Here is a 16,193-nt window from a genome sequence, read left to right as displayed (position 1 = left end):
TAAGCTGCATAGACTTTGTCGTGGTGGTCGCTGCCTTGAGGCTCCCTGGTCTTGGTTGGACTATCTCATCTTGGTCTAGGCTCCAAAATGCACCTCTTTGAGCCTTGGTAGTCATCTATGATCTATGTTTCACCTTACCCCATGCAAAAAATCATCACTATGGACATTCTTGAGTGCTAGGCTTCATCCTTTTGTCCCTAGTCTACCACCACATCCTTGAGCGGGTGCTCATGGTGACACAATTCACTATTCTCCTTTGGTCAGAGATACACCTTTCACCATTAGATGCCTATCTCAACTCTGCATATCTTTCTACGAACACTGATTGTGCAAATTCTTGCCTATACCTGCAGTATCTTGGCTCCTATTGCATGTACCATTCATGATGAAAACCTATTGTGACTTAGGGCTTGATGCCTAGTAAGAACCTTAGCAGCATCCACGCACATGGCTCAGCTCCTGCACAGGCTCACTTGCCCATGCAATCCTTGTTCCTAAGGCATGCCTCACCTCTAGACTTGATTCCTTCTCAACTGGTTGATGGCCTTTCTCGTGGCTCAACTAATATATGAATTTGTGAAAAGACTCCAAATATTAGATTTTTGTGGATGAATGCTCAGATTCGTCATGCATTACCTTAAGGACACTTCCATAGCTAGCTTCTCAAGACATCTTGGGCGCATCTCAAGGACTAGTTCTCTCAGGGACTAGCTCCTGAAGACATCTTGGGCGCATCTTAGGGACTAGTTCTCTCCTAATCTTGATGTTATAGTTATATGTTGATGAAGTGGGGAGTGAGAGAGAGAGAGAGAGAGAGAGAGAGAGATAGAGAGATATAGAGATAGAGAGACATAGAGATAGAGATAGAGATAGAGATAGAGATAGAGATAGAGATAGAGATAGATAGATAGATAGATAGATAGATAGATAGATAGAGAGAGAGAGAGAGAGAGAGAGAGAGAGAGATTAGTGCATAGGAAATAGCTACATGTAGACTATGTTGTATTAAACATAGTCATAAATATATACATGAGAACCCTTAGGCTGATTAGGGCTAGGGTTTTCCATATGAACCCTATCCAGATAGTGCAATTTACACTATCCTCAACACCTCCTATTGCACTAGATAAGTAGAGGTTGCATGTGCAAGATCTTTTTTGATTTTGTTTGGTGCATATGATAGCATCCAAATCTGAAAAAGAAAACTAGAAAGAATCAGAGTAGGATGTGCATGTGTGAGCACTATGACTACCTAGCAAAAGCTTGCACAATGCATACAACTTAATAGATCCTATACAAGATGTGCATTTCCCCCTCTTAAGTTAAGGGTCATCCTTAGTTTTTGGGAGTAAAACCAATATGATAGGCTGAAGGGAAGAGAAAGGAAATATACAAAAAGTAAAGTCCGCGTAGATCAAAGACTGGTTGATTGAAAGATGATTGCATGTATGGCTGCCGAACATGTGATAAGTCACCGTGGAGTATACAACCACTCTGTAGAAGAGACATCTAGATGTGAAGCTAGTCAATGTAGTGTAAAGAATAAGGGAGAGAGATAGGAGACTCAAGTGCAGCTTTCTTCAAAACACACAAAAGAGAGAGGACACAAGGTTGGAGGGTGAAGCCTTTCTTCACTTTTGCACACAACAACAATACAATAGAAGAGGGAAATACCCTATATGTCAAAACCTAGAATACGTGGTTCATATGTGAACCCAAACCAAAAACATACGTGGTAGTCTAACTACACCACGAGTAAAACTAACATAGGCGGTGACATAAATGATAGTCATCCAAGAGATGTATCGGGGGTAGAGCTTGATATCTCAACACTCCCCCTCAAGCTCAAATCCATCTCACGTACACCAAGCAAGCTCCTAAATCTGCGAAGCTTCTCGGTACCCAATGCCTTCGTAAAGATATCAGCCACCTGCTCCTCAGTGCTGACATAGACAAGATCAATCTCACCAGCTAGAACCTTCTCTCTCACAAAGTGATAATGCACCTCAATGTGCTTCGTTCTAGCATGCTGGGTTATTAGCAAGCATGATGCTGCTAATGTTGTCACAATGAATGACAACTGCTGCATGAACTGACTGTCCCATATCTGCAAGTAGCTTCCGTAACCAAGCTACCTCACATGCAGCCATTGCTGCACCCCTGTACTCAGCCTCTGTGCTCGACAAGGCAACTGTTGGCTACTTCTTGCTGCTCCAACTGATGGCACCACTCCCAAGGGAAAACATAAAACCACTGGTAGATCTCCTGTCTGAGACACTACCAGCCCAGTCAGCATCCGTGTATCCATGTACCTGTAATGCACACCCAGCTTCATAAAACAGTCCATAATGCAATGTGGACTTCACATACCGCAGTATGCGCCTAGCCGCATCCAAATGTGGCTTCCTCGGTGCCTGCATAAACTGACTCACCAGCCCCACAGCATAGCTCAAATCTGGTCTGGTTATAGTCATGTAAATCAAGCTACCTACCATGCGCCTGTACATAGTAATATCTTCAAGAAGCTCACCTGTCTCTGCATTGAGCTTCACATTCTGCTCCAATGGAACAGAAATAGGCTTAGAGCCTGTCATCCCATATTTGGACAGCATGTCCAAACCGTATTGCCTTTGCAACAGCCATATCCGACTCGGGGATCTAATAACCTCAATGCCCAAGAAGTAACGCAGCTCTCCCAAATCCTTCATCTCAAATTTCTGCTTCAACAGCAGCTTCACTTCATTAATGTCTGCATCACTATCACCTGTAATAATCAAGTCATCAACATAGATGACTATAAGCACAATCCCTCTGTTTGTCCTTTTCACATAAAGTGAAAAATCTGAATTGGAAATCTGAAATCCAATAGTGACAAGATATTGCCCTATCTTGTCTGACCATGCCCTCGGCCCCTGTTTTAAGCCATACAAGGCTTTGCGCAACCTGCATACAAAATCGGGGTGTGAATTATCCTCATAACCTTCTGGCTGCATCATATAAACCTCTTCCTGCAAATCACCATGCAAGAAGGCATTTTTCACATCCATCTGATGCAAAGACCATCCCTTTGCAGCAGCCATAGCAATTACTGCTCTCACGGTTGCCATCCTTGCAACTGGGCTGAAAGTTTCCTCATAGTCAATTCCATATGTCTGCGCAAAACCTTTGGCAACCAATCTTACCTTGTACCTGCTAACAGACCCATCAGCATTGTGCTTTACTTTGTAAACCCACTTGCAACCAATAGCCTTCTTATCATGAGGCAAAGGCATCAAATCCCAAGTGTGGTTTGCATCCAAGGCAGCCATCTCTTCATCCATAGCTGCTTCCCAATTTTTATGCCCTGCTGCATCCTCAAAACATGTGGGCTCTGGCTCCTCTAGAACCTTGACCATATAAGCATAGTGATGTGCTGTATACCCATCATATCTCAGCCTGGATACTTAATACGAGTGGACCTCCGTACAACTGGATCAGTTGCAGGCGTCTTTAAATCATGCCTGCTTTTCCTTGCACCAGGTGTAACAACAGAAGGAATCCCAAGTTCCTCATCAAGGCTCATTTCAGAGCCGCTTGACTCTCCATCAACATGAGAGCTACCAGCAGACACATCAAACACTGGAGCATGGTCTACTTTTTCTTTTCCCTTATGTGATACCTGCACAACACTATCAGGGCTGCCATGTGACGATTCACTAGATCTCAATCTCCCTGTCCATGCATTAGATCCACTAGTAGAGGACTCTCTGGGTCCACTCAAGGCTTGACATTGCTGCTCTGCATTTATTGCAGCATTCCCATTTCCTGCATCTGCATCTCCTACCATAACAGTTGGTGCATACCAGCTGCTCATTTCATCAAAAACAACATCTCTGCTCACTTGCATTTTGCGGGTGGAAGGGTTATAACAGCGATACCCTTTCTAGTGCAGAGCATATCCAATAAAGATGCATTTTTCTGCCTTTGGATCCAGCTTTGTTCTCTTCTCATCAGGAACATGAACATAAGCTATGCAACCAAATACCTTCAAGTGAGAAATATCTAGTTTTTGGCTACATTTCTTCAGGCGTCATGCCATGGACGGCTGCAGTGGGAGTTCTGTTCATAATATAAACAGCAGTTGCTACTGCTTCAGCCCAAAAATAATCAGGCATGTTTTTCTCATTTAGGATCGCCCGTCCTACTTCTGCAATATGCCTGTTCTTCCTTTCTGCAACCCCATTCTGCTGAGGGGTAGACCTGCATGAGTACTTCCTTTGAATTCCCTGTTCTTTCAGATATTCACAAAATTCTTCTGAAAAGTACTCTCCCCCTCCATCAGATCTTAGCACTTTAATATGCACACCTTTCTCTTTTTCAACCATGGCCTTAAAAGCCTTGAAATGGCTGAACACTTCACTTTTGTGCTTCATAAAATAAATCCACACCTTCCTAGTGTAGTCATCAATAAACGTCACATAATAATGGCATCCACCAATAGAAGCAGCTTTGGTTGTCCAAACATCTGAATGGATCACTTCCAAAGGTCTTCTGCTCACCTTAGCATTTTTGGGAAATGCATGTCTGGCCTGCTTACCCATTTGGCATGCTTCACATACCTTTTGCATTCCCTCAACTCTGAATTTAGGCAAACCTGCAACAATGTTTTTCGTTTGCATAGATTGCAGCCTTTGTATATTCACGTGCCCAATGCGCTTGTGCCATATCTCAATATCTACAATGACACCTCTCCCATGCGCAAACATAGCAGCTTTCACCTCAGGCATATCAACATCCAAGGTGAACATTCTGCCATTTTTGTTGCCTTTCGCAACCAAGCGGCACTTGTTTTTCAAGTCCTCAACAAAGCATCCATCAGGATTAAATCTAACCTGCAGACCTTGCTCAACCATCTGGCCAACTGAAACCAGGTTCTTAGTGATTTTTGGAACATGAAGTACATCTGCCAAGTACTTCGTTTTGCCATCCTGCATAGCCAATGGCACTTTACCAACCTGCGTAATTGGGTGCGCAGTATCATCACCTGTTTCAACATAACCTGGCTTATCCAAATTTCTAACATCATGAAACCACTCACCATGACTGGTCATGTGGTTAGAGGCCCTGAATCAACATACTAAACATCATTGCAAGGTGCAACATCTCCTGACATGGAGTTAACCATATGCTGCATCACAAAAAGGTGCTCATTTCTGTCGTCACCATGCCCACTTGATGATGCATAGTTGCTTTGCTGCAACTTCCCACTTTTGATGTCATTCTGTTTTTTATAGCATGTATTCTCCTTGTGTCCAGGCTTTCCACAATAATAGCATTCTGTGCTGCTATTTACTTGCTGGTTCCTTTGCCATGAACCACGGCCTCTTTGGCTCCCCCTGCCTCTAGAACTACCACGTCCTCCTCCATAGGACTGGTTTTCCTGTTGTTGCTGTTGGTTCTGATTTCCTACACGGCCACCAAAACGGCCTCTTCCTCTACCCCTGCCTCTACCTGTATTCGAGTAGAAAGCAGTCTCTTGAGAAGTTGAGGTGGCTGAACCACCATTCCTTTGCTCTTCACTCAGCAAGAGAGCAATAAGTTCCTGAAAATCAGGAAATGTTTCACGGACTCCAATGGATGTCCGAAACTGTGCATAATCTTTCCCAAGACCATTCAAGGTCACGGACACTAAGTCCTCATCATCAACAGGTGCTCCAATGGAGGCAAGAGAATCTGCAAGGCCTTTCACCTTCAAGGAATACTCATTTATATTCATATTTTTCCTTTGCACATTATGCAACTCCTGCTTTAGCTACATCTTTCGTGCTTTGGTATTTGTGCTATACAGCTTCACCAATGTATCCCATGCCTCCTTAGGTGTCTCTACATCCTGTATATGCACAATCATAGAATCTGAAATGCTAACAGACAGCCAATACATGCATTTTCTGGCTTTTTCATGCCATTCTTCAAAGGCCTTCAATTCAGCAGGAGTGGGAGCAGCACCCAACACTGGTTCTGCAGTTTCACCACTGATGTACTCCCAAACTCCCTTTCCCATAAGGAAGTTTGTCATCCTGAACTTCCATGCTTGGAACTTGTTCTTGTCAAGCTTCTCACTGACAATGGTAGACAGATTCTCAAACATTTTACAAATCACGAATTGCAACAGCAACCTGTAAACACAGCAAATGCCTCACAAGGGCAAATAGCAAAACTTCTGCAAAAAGCCTCACAGGGGCAGATCTGCAACACTGACGAAAGTGGTATTTCACCACACAGTCACTTCCTAGTGACGATTTTGCATCAACAGGCAACAGGCATGAGTCTGCAACTCCCAATATCTCTGCACACAGGCATACGATGCAATTTCTGTGGCACCTTTCCACCGACTAGCCGCGCAGTGGTCGCACAGTGAAAAACAGGGCCTTTTTCTGAGTGCCTGCGAAGAACTTCCGCCTTCAAAACGGGCCCCGAAACGGCCTCAAAACGGGCCTTCAAAATGGCCTCAAACGGCCTCTCGCCACACCGCGAAGGGCCTCTCAATCTGAAACAGTGCACTCCTGCACTTCTGGCTGTGCTACCTGCAGAGATTTGCTCCCAAACTCGAAATAGGAAAGCTACACTGGTCCTCTTACCAGGACACCACAAACTTGGCTTGCTTTCTTGAGCTCCTTACCACGAACAAGGCTCTGATACCATGTAAAGAATAAGGGAGAGAGATAGGAGACTCAAGTGCAGCTTTCTTCACAACACACAAAAGAGAGAGGACACAAGGTTGGAGGGTGAAGCCTTTCTTCACTTTTGCACACAACAACAATACAATAGAAGAGGGAAATACCCTATATGTCAAAACCTAGAATACGTGGTTCATATGTGAACCCAAACCAAAAACATACGTGGTAGTCTAACTACACCACGAGTAAAACTAACATAGGCGGTGACATAAATGATAGTCATCCAGGAGATGTATCGGGGGTAGAGCTTGATATCTCAACATGTAGCTATGGAGAAAGAATGTGGTATATTGTGACAAAACAAGGGTGTCACTAACCCAAAAGAATTGACAACAATATGTAAGGTATGCTGTAGTAGAACTATAATCTCTATTGTATGATGCAAGATCATAGAAGACTACATAGTCGGTGTGGACAGAGTGATCCAGGGGCTGAAAATTTGGGGCCGAAGGTTCAAGTATGATACTCAACTCTATTGAAGAAAGACCTGTAAAACTGACAAGTTACAGCAACCTATCAAACTTGTATTCTCAATTGTCATGAGCTGAAGGTCATTTGATGTGTGCATAGCTAAACATCTATCGACATAGACTCATCATTAGAGAGATGATATAATAAAGGCCTAGAAACCTAAAATATCATTGAAAATGCATAAGATGTCCCTAAGGTGAATGAGGTGCCAAATTCTAATGTAGGTACTAATCTGAAGTCCTAGTTCCAACCACTAATTTGGATCAAGTATGGACTATATACAATAGCCATAAGTGCATGTTGAAACACTGAGGTTCCCTAGGTTGCAATACGACTGAACCTGATGATGTCCACTACACCAGGGTAGGATTGCACCAATGCATAAATGTCCTCATGCTGAGGAATGATCTACTGATCAAAAGAGGTGGATCAAGGGTGGTGCAATGTGGCATGACTGAGCCGATGTGGAATGTCCAAAGACTAATGTGCCGATTCGAGCTGCTAATGGAAACTACCCCAATGTATGTTTTGTGTTAGAGGTGAAAGCATCAGTGATGGATGTTGGAATGGAATCACCTGAAGAGCTGAATGCAATGTGGCATATAGCCTTGCATGCTGTAAAATATGTAAGTGCCTTGTACTGAGGACTTACCTGCTGAATAACCGGTGAACTCTTGCTGAGAATCTCTATAATTTGTGGCAAAAGATGGTGTCAGATCCATGCATGAAATTGATGGTTTTGCATCATTAGAATCAAATTGCACTGATGTAGAGGGGACTACCTCATGCTAAGGGCTTACCATCAAATGTGCCTCATGCTCAAGGCTTACCAACAAATGTGAACTACCAGAAATTTTGGGCTGAACTATGCTAATGTGTGAAACATCTATGTCTAATCTCTTAAGACCATGAGGCTCAAGTCTACATCATAAACTAGTACATACTCTGTGGCAATGAATGGTCAAAATAGGTTCTCTTTTCACTCATAGATCTTTGGAGTCACAAATGGTGTATCATCAATTGTGTGATGTGAATAACTGTAGCTAGAGGTGGTCTAGTGCTATATGGAAGGGGCTTACCCATGTACCGATGAGAGTGTCTACCCATGAGAACACTGTGTGAGAAACCCTAGGTATTACAAAATACCAGCAAGGTTAGAGGACAATGGATTTGGGAAATGAAGATGGTCTGGGTGAATGGATATGGGGATGAAGATTGTGTTCGTTGAATGGATATGGGTTAAGGAGGCTTTCTACTCAATTTGGGGGATGAAAATTGGTTTAGGCCAATAGGTATGGAGTTTTGGGATGATATCAAGCATAAGGTGAGAGAAAAATGGACTTGGGGGTCAAAAAGTGGTTTTGGTCAATAGGTATGGGTTTGGGAAAAGTTTGGGAGGGCTTGCAAGTTGTTTTGAATTTTTTCAAAAAAAAACAAATTTTGGGTGACATGGCAAATGCGGGACACTTTTTGGGGATGGGGACGCTCCCAGAGAGGCTTAAAAGAGCATGTCTTGGGAAATGTAAATTTGGACTTTTTGGGGGACAATGACTCACCCCCATGCCTTGGGAAGTGCACTTTGTAAGAGCCTTGGGACCCATCCTAAGCTTGCTTAGTCCTTAATATATTTTCCTAATCCATTCCTTCTGAGTCCATTTTTGACCCCAAATCTCCCATAATGAATTGCTTATGTCTAGGGCTCCTTTTTCCCATGTGGTGAAAGCGATTTTTCAAGAGTACATGGATGATGCCTTAGAAGCATTGCAAGAGGTTGAAGAAGTGCAACCAATCACTATTATGGATGATGCAAATGTGTGTTTTATACATGCAAAGAGGGTGTCACGGCCACTATGGATAAGGATACAGCTCTTGCCATTCGAAACATAAGTGATCCATCATTGAAAAAATCTTCACTTGTATATACATTGTCTATTATAAATGATGTTACCAAATTTTTGGAAGCAATGAAAATCATTTTTGTTAGAGATGTGTTGAAAGCAATCGTTGGGGATTTTATGCAATCTTTTATACAATTTCTCTCTCTCAAGATAACTTGTTTTTATGAAGATGTAAATGGCCACTAGCAAGGCTCTTGTAATGTGTAGTGCATACCTTTTGTGACCGATTGCAACCCTAAAGGGAGGGAGGAAAAAAGGGGTGGATTGGTGGGCCCAAGGGCCAAATGGAATCCCTATCTGGCCCTTGGATGCACCAATCCAGCCCCTTTTTTTCTCTATCAAGATCAAAAAAGTTTTGGTGACGCACTTGTAAATGGCCCTTGTAATGCTAAATGACCCTTGTAATGGCTCTTGTTGACCAAGTGGCATCTGAAAGGTCAAGAAAGAAAAAAGGGCTAGACTGGGTGTGCCGATGGGCCATACGGGTTCCTTGTTTGGCCCATGGGTGCACCACTCCACCCCTCTTTTTTTTCTTGACCTTTGGGATTCCACTTGGTTCCACTAGACATTACAAGGGCCATTCACATTACAAAGGCCATTACAATAATTTCTAGTAGTGATTTGTATATGTGCTAATTGAAAGTTAGTCAACTCATGAGATGGTTGGTAGATCCTTTGTATTTGCTAAGTCGATAGTATTGGTCATTCCATGGAGTCCCACATTTAATATTAATGAGTCCCTTTTTCATGAGTGCTCAGTATGGGTGGATCTGCCAAATCTCCCAATAATCTTTGGAAACTCAGTTGAACGGATTGTTTTGCCCTTGGGATGTGTGCTCCTAGTGCCTCCTCTCGCGAATTCTTAGTCCAATCTTAGAAGAGCTTGGATCCTTTGGGATTGAATCCAAGACATGCAAGATTTTGTGGATGTACGGCTCTTTGATGGAAAGGTTATTGCACAATAGGTGTGGCTTGGTACGTTTCCCAATGCCTACTAGTAAAGCCACCTCTTAGTTTTCCAGGAACTGCCCAAGAAGGCTAGCAAACATGAAGCTTGCTTTGGAAGATAAGGAGGATGCGGTCGCTAACTCGAAGGAAAAGTCTGTTAAAAAGGTCCTTTTTCCCAATGAAGCTTCATCTCAGCAATGGGAATCTCAACATGTGTTGGAATTGTAGAAGAAGGACTACATGGCTAATCAAAACGATGGAGAACTATGGCATGTGGTAGGATGGAAGAGAAAAACTAAAGAGGTGGTTCTTAACATGTAGTCTCCTTCTAAGCATCCCGCTGGTATGTCTCTAGAGTCATCTAATATTGTTGAGGCTCCTATCTTAGATGTTGGTCTCCTTGCTTGGGCCTCAATGGAATGCCCGATTGATGGAATAAAGAAGACCCGCCGGCTCCACCCCGATTGTAGTAGGTTCCACCAAATAATAAGGGCGATCAAGCCAAAGGAATCCATGCTAAAGTTGCAAAGGTGGATATTCCCAAAGATTATCACAAGAAGATGGAGTCCAGAGGAGACACCACAGTCGAAGAAAGTACTTGGCTCCATTGATCTCAACATTAATATCCCCAGGTTTATGCCCAAAAGGATCAAGATTCGACTTGGAGTGTAGGTTAAGGTAAAGAAAATTAGTTTAATTTTTTTAGGGATGCATATAGAGCCTTTGCTAATCAACAACTCAGATGCCTAGCTGGATACTTAGTGGTGTAAGATTGACAGTGGTGCTTCTTTCTTGGAATCTATGTTTGCTACAATCTGGCATAATAGAGAGTGTGCATTTCAATCATTAGGACAATAAAACCTGATGTGATTTTGCTCCAGTAAGATAAGTGTGGTGAGGATGATCCATTCTAGTTCACGTTGTCCAAGTTGGGGTTTGAAGGTTTTATTAACTATCCTACTATAGGAAGGGGGGTTTTGGTGATTGTGCCATTCTCTACTCTTTGGGTGGAAAAGTCTTGTTTTGAGCAAAGGAGAGGTGGTTTGTAGAGTTGCTTCCTTCACTATCACGGGTTCCAAGTCAATGTTGTGAGTCTATATGCTTTGAATACGTAGGCAATTTTATGACAGTTCGAGGTCCACTATATCCTCATGCTCGTGCATGCTCATAATCACTAATATGAGGCATATAAGGGTGAAATTGGCCCTCCTTATATCCTCAAAAATTTGGATTGCTACGAGTCTAGCCTCTCTCTCTTTTTTTCGAGAAGAAATCTATTTTTTTGGAGTTAGCCTTGCTAATTTTCTTCATTGTAGTTTAGCCAGCAAAACTAAGTATATTTATTTAGGAGAAAGAGTTTGCAACGATGGTTAAAAGTGAGTTAGGGGGTGAAAAGGATGTAAGAGTGAGCTTGCTACAATTCAAGCTTCGCAGCATGGATTGCAAGCTCGGTTGGCAACAAAGGGGTGAAAAGGATGTGAAAGCTCTGTGAAAGAGAAGAGACAATCAAGGCAGAGCTCTCTAGGTGCACCATGTATCTCTCGAGTCTGTGTCTATGTGTGTGTGTGTGTGTGTGTGTGTGTGTGTGTGTGGATGGTTGCATTGTAACCTAGAACATGATCCTGAACTCTTGAGGAGTCCAAAAACCATTAGCATCATGAATGATTTTTTCATGTTGGTTTCGTTAAGAAGCAAAACTTTTATATCGGTGTCGAAAGCTTATATGCCCTAATAAAAATAAAATTTTGAGACATTCGCCAAGATTTGAAACTTTTAAGAAAAAATCTTAATAGTTTCGCCCTGGTTTACATATATTACTTAGAAATTCTAAAGAAAATATATAAATTCCTACTATGTTTTGTCAATATAGTGAAACTTAAAAAAATAGCTTGATAAAGTTTTGCCAAGATTTAACATCAATATAAAAGTATAGATTCGAGAAAAACATCCATGATTAGCATCCTTCAAGTTGTGGCAAATACAAGATTAAAGAGATACCTTTGGTTTAGGAGATGGGGAAGGCTTCACCATGTTGAAATGTAGAGGATATCGAGAGGAGAAAGAGGCCCTTTAGACCTCACTTTGGAGGAAGAGGAAGAGTAGTTTTCACCTTGGTAGAGGGCTTGGGTGTATGGGATTGGTAATTTGGGAGAGATTTTGGAAGAATTTTGGGTGTTTTGGATAAGTTTCCCAAATTTTCAATGAGGGAAAATTTGACACTGTTGATCAAGAGAAGGGAGTAGGAGCAGTTCTAGGAGAAATCGGATGCTCTAGGTTAGCCATTCATAGGAGATCTGGTTGGAAAAAAAATGATCCACTTTGACCAGATCTAAAGGCCAATTGGCTAGATTGGGTGTTGTGGGGGGGGAGGCTGGGGGGGCTTCCTAGGCCCTAGGTTAAGGAAACTTACAAAGCACAAATTGATTAAATTTTTATGCCAACTAATGAATTTGGTTTTTCAGATGCTTGGATTACAAGATTTCCTCCTTGTATTGGGAGGGCTTCACAGCCCCCCTCCATGTACTCTACCGCCCCTTGCGCCCCGCCTTTTTCCTCTTACAAGGCCGGCGTAGAAGTTTCTCGCGATTCGGTGGCTTGTTCGAGAAGGCACCAGCACACGAATTAATGTTCAAAGCGTCCCCCAAACAAACATATACATTGAGCAGCAATGGGACCTTGAATACCTTGCATTAATAAACGTCTTGGGTCCAACTCTCCCGTTGAAAGAAATTAGTACCTATAGAGGTAAGGGGAACTTGTCAAACCGTACACACGACTTGATCTTAGAGCGTGCACACACGGATTGTACTTAGAGTGTTTACAAAAGAAGAAGAAGAAGAAGGGCATTCATCGAAGTGGCAACTCAATTCAATCAGCTATGGAGCTCGCTCCCCTCGCCATGGCTGCTCTGCTCGCCCTCTTCTCCCTCCTCCTCCCCTTCGCTCTCCCCCAGCTCCCCCGATCTCTTCCTCACACTCTCTGCCAGGTAATTCTTGCCTCCCACCTCCTTTTTTACAGTTTTTGCGGCTGCAATCTTCTCATCGCTTTCCCATTTTGCTCTACAGGCCTTGCACGTCGCTGCCCACGACGCTGTGGTTAAGAATGTCGCTGGAGTTGTCGTCGCGTTGTTGGTAATCAAGGCCTCCACCTTCGGATCTCGCAGATTCTTTTGCTACGCCTCTATATTGGTCCCCTCTGCGGCTCTCATCGGCTTGTGGTATCGAATGTCCGGAACAGCCCTGGACTGGAAGCACCAGCTCCTGTGCGGTATGTTGGGGCTGGTATTGAGTGTCGTCGTTGTATTAAGGCGCGTCTGTGGCACGCAAGACGAGAGGAAATGGACGTGCAATGCGTGCCGTTCTAGTAACGGGGTCTTTATACAGGTTTGCGAAACTTGTGGGGTACATCGACCGTTCAACGAGTGATACCTCTTCAATGGTTGCAATAGGTTCCCAAAATATGAATTCTGAAATTTTCTCAGTCCTGTATCACCTTCGGAAGGATGGTGCTGCTATCTTTGAACGGTCGGTGCACCTGGTTAGCACTGGGGGCTCCTATCGATGGGAGGATTTTCAAAGTCCCTATTTCAGAGAAAGTACTCATTAATATGCAACCAACTTCAATAAACTATTTTTGCAAGGGAGACAAAGGCTGAAAAGCTGAGTACATTTACTTTTAAACAGTTGTGTTTGGCTCAAATCCCCCAAACCAATATCCAAACATGCAACTCAAAGTCATGCCAAACAGCATATAACAAGCTGAAATAAAAGCTCACAATCTTTGCAATACTCAGGTCCCCAACTTCTCCAAACTTTTTCTTTTAAGCACGGATGCATCTAGAAAGGGACTAGGTCCTGTTCTTCTATAGAAAAGCAAGGGCTCTACGGAATGGCAACCCAATATGATTCATCAGTAGAGATTAATCACAGAAGAAAATTACTGTAGGAGCTTCTGGCAATTGTCTGGTCATTTCTGCCCCTCCAAAAAAAAAAAGTCTGGTCATTCGCCTATATCTGCATGGAGCAAATGTATCAGCTCGATTCTGGCTCCTTCCTATTATTCTTTTTCAATTCTAGGAAGAAGTTTATGGAAGATGCTCTATACCGACTCCCTGAACTTCAAAATGCTCAAACTTCAATAGACCTTGATCTCTCCTTAGTTCACCACCAAAACCCATAGGTACAGACCCCAAGTCCCATCCCCAGTTTCACGTCATTCTCTTCAAACCCTCCGAGTCCTGAGCATAATGCGTCCACTTGTAGCTCAAAACGTGCCCTCACACTGCTCAAAGCGTACGATCTTGTCTCAGGTGTCAAGGTCTGAAATCTCCATCTGCTCCTCAAACTGGTTTCCTGCAAAGCATCCCAGTTTCCAAACCATTTGAATAAGTAGCATGGGATATTTCTTGGAATCATCAATGGCAACAAATCCATCATTCTGATGACTGAATATCTGACAAGGTGGTGTGCACTGTGGAGCCAGGTTGTACACACCACACATATTGACAAATATCGTAGCACAATTTTTGCTTAACGAACTTATGTTAGACATGGATGCCATCAAACGCTATTGTCAGATCAAGCATCTAATTCCCAATCAAAGGTAATGACGATTCTAACAAATTGTCTCGGTATAAAACTGATCTTTCATAACTCCATATCATGCGCAAACGGGTTGAAAGAATGCTTCAATTCCAGCCTGAAATTGCTAAATTAAATGATCAGTTGTGTGACAAAGTTGTGAGAGCAGGTACTGAACGAGAAGATATACATACTGTTGTTTCTAATACTCGGACCATACTTGAAGAGCAGAAAATTCCAATTACGTTAGATGAATCGTCCATTACAAAAGAACTAATTATCACCTAATCAAAACGTTTCATTCTCGCTTCTTGTCGTTGGAGGGGGGGCGGAAGTTTGAGCATTCTCTAAAATGCAAGAATAGTCATGACTATAACAATATCTAAGGAACTTTTCCGCACTAACCATTTCCTGCGTAAGCGACAGCACGTAGGACATTTTATACGACTTCAGACGGTTTGGACTGTTGCTGATGGACTGCGATGAAATTTTTGAATATGGGTGGCCTAAGGGTGTAATTCACGTACCAAAGAATGCGGAGTACTCCTTAGAGAAACTTTTTGGTATGCGGAGTACCCCTTAGTGCATTGCGCAGTATCGACTCACGCATTAGCAACAGCCAGAAGCATCTAACAAGTTGGGGTTCTTTTCGAAGCATTTCGATTTCTAGCTTCTGCTTTGATTGGTAGTTGGTAGGAGTGTAGGAAGACGAACCCGTAATTCTATGAAACTTGCTCCTAAAATGCAAGTGAACTGGCCATACGTTTTTCCTCTGTTCAAGAGCTTCAGAAGAGAGCTTATGATCGGATCTCTCGGGCTGCTTCCTCATCACGATGATGGGCATAAGCGCAAATGCCAAAGACAAAGCTCGAAACTGAGATGGGAGGAAGTAGCAAAACTGACCAAAGGTCCAAACTCGGAAGAGAACAACACAAAGCTCCAACCTCACCAAGTAGTGACCTTAGGGGCACTTCACACCATCTCATACAATAAGATGGGGAGGGTCGTCAGTTGGACCAATAGAAACAATGGGCCCCGATTGAGTCTTCTGAAAAATTTGTCCAGCATCTTGAGGCCACCCATCTACTTGCGAGGCGTGACTTTTTGCCCCCGAAACAATTAGGAATCTAAACTTTTTGCCCAAAAGTGGTGTGAACCACACACCCGATCAAGTTCCTCTCTACCTTGATGGGTGGCCGAGTAGTATGAACCTGCCCTAAGGGATTGTTTTCACCTTTATATATCGTAGCCCATTTTGTTGATCAATCCTATCCTAGCAGGCCATCTACCGTGGTTAGAGATTGTCCCTGTTCACCCATCTTTAAATATTATTAGAGAATGATAATGGTAAGCACATATTGGTGTAAGCCATTCTTTTGTTCTTACTATGCTTTAGAAATGACTTAGTAAATTTAAGGCCGAAAGTTTTCTAAAGAGATCGAAGGAGGTACTAGCAGGGAAGAGGGAATCAACATAGCAAGGCAATGAGAGAGAGAGAGGGGGGGGGGGGGAGGGGGAGGGGGACGGGGGCAGAGGGGGGGGGGGGGCAATGGGGCAAGAGGTAGCAAGAGAGAGAGAGA

At 43.0% G+C, this 16,193-nt stretch overlaps 1 protein-coding gene across 1 annotated transcript; it reads left to right on the top strand.

Annotated features, from left to right (window-relative positions):
- Positions 1–12,838: 12,838 nt before the first annotated feature.
- On the top strand, positions 12,839–13,624 carry LOC147896593 (uncharacterized). Its single transcript, XM_087381003.1, has 2 exons — positions 12,839–13,019; positions 13,099–13,624. The coding sequence occupies exons 1-2, from the start codon at positions 12,912–12,914 to the stop codon at positions 13,456–13,458; spliced, it is 468 nt and encodes a 155-aa protein (XP_087237129.1). The 5' UTR covers positions 12,839–12,911; the 3' UTR covers positions 13,459–13,624.
- The last annotated feature ends 2,569 nt before the right edge of the window (positions 13,625–16,193 follow it).

The sequence above is a fragment of the Dipteris shenzhenensis genome, chromosome 11 (genome assembly GCF_047967505.1).
Source record: "Dipteris shenzhenensis isolate YYH24624 ecotype China chromosome 11, Dip_SZ_1.0, whole genome shotgun sequence".
In the NCBI taxonomy this organism is placed as follows: Eukaryota; Viridiplantae; Streptophyta; class Polypodiopsida; order Gleicheniales; family Dipteridaceae; genus Dipteris; species Dipteris shenzhenensis.
Note: the sequence above shows the minus strand (reverse complement) of the source record. Positions and strands in the feature narration are given on the sequence as shown.

Bases quoted from the DNA above. Each gene is read 5' to 3' on its own strand.
- LOC147896593 (XM_087381003.1), top strand. From the start codon at position 12,912: ATGGAGCTCGCTCCCCTCGCCATGGCTGCTCTGCTCGCCCTCTTCTCC. The intron at 13,020-13,098 runs GTAATTCTTGCC...TTTGCTCTACAG, and splicing joins TTCCTCACACTCTCTGCCAG to GCCTTGCACGTCGCTGCCCA.